This window comes from Penicillium arizonense (genome assembly GCF_001773325.1).
Source record: "Penicillium arizonense strain CBS 141311 chromosome Unknown PENARI_contig231, whole genome shotgun sequence".
In the NCBI taxonomy this organism is placed as follows: domain Eukaryota; kingdom Fungi; phylum Ascomycota; class Eurotiomycetes; order Eurotiales; family Aspergillaceae; genus Penicillium; species Penicillium arizonense.
Window position 1 is genome coordinate 1 of NW_019173508.1, and position 3,844 is coordinate 3,844.

The following is a 3,844-nucleotide window of genomic DNA, read 5'->3' on the forward strand; positions in this document are numbered from 1 at the left end:
GAACTCTTCGTACGCCTCCCTGAAGTCTTCGAGGTGCTCTCCTATTAGGTCATCGACTGAGCGACCAGTCAACCAGTATGGAGGACGGAAAGTTTCCGCTGGTAGTGAACAGGCCCATTCGAGATCAATCACGAACTTGACGTTCCATTGGCTGTTAACGAAGATATTACTAGGATGGAGATCTGTGAACCTGTAAAGAAAAGGTCCTTCTCGATATTCTCTATTAGAGAAATAAGGCAGGAGTGCTTTCATCATCGTCAACCTTGCCATCTGAGCTCGGCCATCATCCGCATCGCTAATGGAGTTTGGCTGGTTCCGTATGCGACTATCATGACAAGACAGAAGATCAAGATAGTATCCGTCCGCTGCCGAATAGGTCAAACTTCGACTGATGTTGGTCGGAATCCCCCCATTTTCTAATTGATGGAGTCGAAGAGTGAGAGGACGATTAGAAAGTCGCAAAGCTCCATTCGAGTCCAAGGTCCAAGATCCTATGCGAGGTAGTGGCACCCGACTTAAAGAGAGCATAATGCGAGAAAGTCCCTTGAAAAGGTTCGTTCTCTTATCCCGCTGATGACGGTGTTCATCCCAAGTCTCTGAGAGCATTTGCACATCTGAGTTGCCAATATAATCCATAACCAAGTACCCAATTTCGAGCATAGTCGAACGTTGATGGCAAATATAGGGACAGGGCAGGGAACATCCCAAGAGCCACATAATAGATCTTTTGATTGACCAAAGAAATCTGGGACCCAAGGAGGTATTCTGCGGTTTCGTAAACTGCATAAACCACAAGTTAGACTTCATATAATCAAGGACGATATCAATTGAGCTTCCATACACTTTGGCCACCAACAAGTCCAAAACCCCATAACTGTGGAATAGAGATTTCCGGACAATTCTCATGTATCCAGATAAATGTTGCAGCTTCGCAGCGAAGTTTTTCGTCCACATTGCCGGGATTTCTAGATTCTCCAACTTTGTATGGTAAGGGGAACCTAATAACAGCTTTTTTGTCTGGTTGCTGATCCTGTTTGCTGATATAGAGCGGTATGCAAACATTGAAGCTGCCATGGACCCATTCATTGACGCCTCCGATCCGGCAAGTTTCTGAAGGACCTAGACCGAGATGATATGATGCAATACTCTCAATATCATCACGATTGCTATACAGCGATACAAAGAAATCAATGCGCTGTTCCGGAAACCCCAGTTCAAGGAGAATATCCTCCTCTTGCTCCAGCGCTGACTCCAAGGTTGTGCTACCCCGGAGGAGTGGCAAGGTGGCCTTGTGATCTGTCATCGCGAGAACTGGTTGATCGATCCAAAATAACACCGAAAACAAAAATGCGCACTCATCGGTTGTGTTTGTCTAATGTGATCAAAACGTGTTTTGGCTTGAGGCAATTAGATGCTTTGGTGGAAGGTGTCTCCTAAGGCTCCCCCTTTGAAAGAAGGCGGTACGATACACGCTTCACCGCCTTGGTCTTTTCCCGCCACAAAGTGATGTAGTGACGGCAAGGTCATCCCTTGTACGCACAGGTACATCGGCCCGATACTGCCATCGAGGGATATATTCAAGACTAAATTCGTAGTTGCTGGGAATAGAAGACGGATTCAGCATACGTTAAGTTACGATATCATTTATGGATAAAAAAGAAATATTAACAAAATGCCAGCTCGGGCAAACAATATTCCTGTTCCAGCCGCCGCCAAGAGATCCGTGGTGCCCTATTATTCTATGGCGCGGGCCGGCCCCGCCTTTCGAACTTTACCTTCCAATGACAGCTGGAAGGTCCAGTAAGCGGCCTGACATTATAGACACTTTTAAATGTTATTTCGCAGGATGCCAGGATATGTTAATAAATATAGCTAGCCAGCCCTCAAAATGTCTGCTTGGTGGCATTATCCATCGTGTGTCACATACACCCGAACCAACGTTGGGTCACATGATCATCAGACACCCCGCTCGCATTTTACCCATCCAACAGACAAACTCACCGCTCTTGAGCGCAAATATTCGTCCACTTATCCGTGTTCCAATTCTATGCAGCATAAGAATTTGCTCCTCTGGCTCCGAACATTGTCTGCGTTATCGAGGTTGGCCAATGAAGGTGTGGCTTAGCCATCTTTGGCAAGTAGATAGCGAGGTATTCCAGCCGTCCTGGTTCCCCAGTTACCGTCTAGTCAGAATCTAAAGTTTTCAATCTAGAAGAATTTCCACCAGGACTTCTCGGTTGCATAAATTCGAAAAGATTGTATCTGCGACCGGACGATGGACCTACTTGGCTTAGACGAAGAGCGGCAATGGGCCACCAGAAACACCCGAGATGCCCTCATTGGACTCGATATCGAAGACTTTGACAACATGCCACTTGAGGAACGATTTGTGTTCTACACAAGCTACATGCTGGCAACTGGTTTCTTATTGATTACGACAGATGAGGGGAGGTATGGCGAAGCCATTGGACTAGGACTGTGGGAAAGCACGGCGATCTTTCTCTGTCGGAGCCATATGACTCGAAGGGATTGGCTGACGCGCGAAGCCCGAGTCTTCTATTTATCAAATAACTACTTCCGGATCCATGGAGAAATGGTGCCAAATTTTCTACAGAACTGCAATGACCCGTTCTGGGATCCCGATGGGGGCATGGATCCAAAACAATACGTTCAAAGTCTTAATATTCTTTTGAGCCCCCAGGAGGTACTTGAAAGCCATGGTGCAGAGCCAGGCCTTCTCTCCCAAATAGTATCCCTGTTAGAACTGTGTGGAGAGCAACTACAAGTTGTAGTGCTAGAGCTACAAGGGCGGTCTCACGAAATCCTCAACCGACTGGCTACCTGGCGGAGAGAGCTTGAAGCCTTGGACCGAAAGCTTGAGAAAGGCATTCTTATCATCGAGCATGACTCTCGGTCGAAAGCGAAAACAGCTCCGCAAATTATGAGTATCCCATGGGAGGAAGTCGAAGGAAAGCAACGAAGGGTGCACGAAGCGGTGCAGGAGTGGTGGAGCCATCTTTGCAACAGTGAACAGCTGGATTATGATCATGAAAGCGATGAAGATGAAGAACAGGATCAAGTGTCCTGCAGACAGAGCCTTGTGGATGATTCATTTGAGACGGTTTCTTCTTAATCCTAGCGACACAGATATCATGTAATTCCTTCCTAGGGCTGAAGGCTCATAATTCGATACCAGGTTAAGGTACAATACTGAGATAAATAACAAAAACATATACTTCAGATTAATATCATGCCTGATCTGACTATTTTGGCCTTTGTGTGTTCTTGGCACTACGTCTAATAGTAAACTAGATAATTCTCACTGTAAGGCTCACGTAGCTTCTCCTGTAAGTTGTGAGATAATAGCTAAATGCCTGATTGAGGAGTAAGAATGGTTAAGAATAGTATCACTCCACGTCACCGACCAGGTGGAGACTGCACGAAAGTACAACTAAACACCCCTCATTTGGCGTGATTTACCCCTCTCGTTTCCTTGTGGTTCGGTATATGGTATATGCCGCCGTTAACAAAATGGCGTACAGTGCCTCCTACTTCAACCTCCCCTCTTGCCCCTCATTTCCATCACTAAAGAAATCAAACCAGAACCTGGAATTTCCTATGCGTAGCAAACAAAGCTGCAAACTCTAAGGTCTTAGTCATATTCGTATTACTATATCTCATAAGCTGATTGATAAGTCTCACAGTGTTTTGCCATGCCACGTGAAGAAGATTCAAAGCAAAAAGCGGAAGAAGCCGCGAAAGCAGCAGCAGCGAAGGCTGCTGAGGAGAAGCAGAAACGCGAGGATAGGGCAGCTGTCACTAAAGGTCTTACTGACCATACGAC

The 3,844-nt window shown here is 46.2% G+C and overlaps 3 protein-coding genes across 3 annotated transcripts; 2 read left to right on the top strand and 1 right to left on the bottom strand.

Moving 5' to 3' along the window:
• Nucleotides 1-15: 15 nt before the first annotated feature.
• On the bottom strand, nucleotides 16-660 carry PENARI_c231G10709 (uncharacterized protein; the record flags this gene model as incomplete). The annotated part of the gene is made up of 1 exon (XM_022638189.1): nucleotides 16-660. A coding segment is annotated over one exon (645 nt), but the record flags the coding sequence as incomplete, so codon positions are not given.
• Nucleotides 661-2,275: 1,615 nt separating this feature from the next.
• PENARI_c231G06909 (uncharacterized protein) lies at nucleotides 2,276-3,133 on the top strand (the record flags this gene model as incomplete). Its single annotated transcript, XM_022638188.1, has 1 exon — nucleotides 2,276-3,133. One exon carries the CDS (start codon nucleotides 2,276-2,278, stop codon nucleotides 3,131-3,133), a length of 858 nt encoding a protein of 285 aa, XP_022481957.1.
• A 580-nt stretch (nucleotides 3,134-3,713) lies between these two features.
• Nucleotides 3,714-3,824, top strand: PENARI_c231G02259 (uncharacterized protein; the record flags this gene model as incomplete). Its single annotated transcript, XM_022638187.1, has 1 exon — nucleotides 3,714-3,824. A coding segment is annotated over one exon (111 nt), but the record flags the coding sequence as incomplete, so codon positions are not given.
• Between the last annotated feature and the right edge of the window lie 20 nt (nucleotides 3,825-3,844).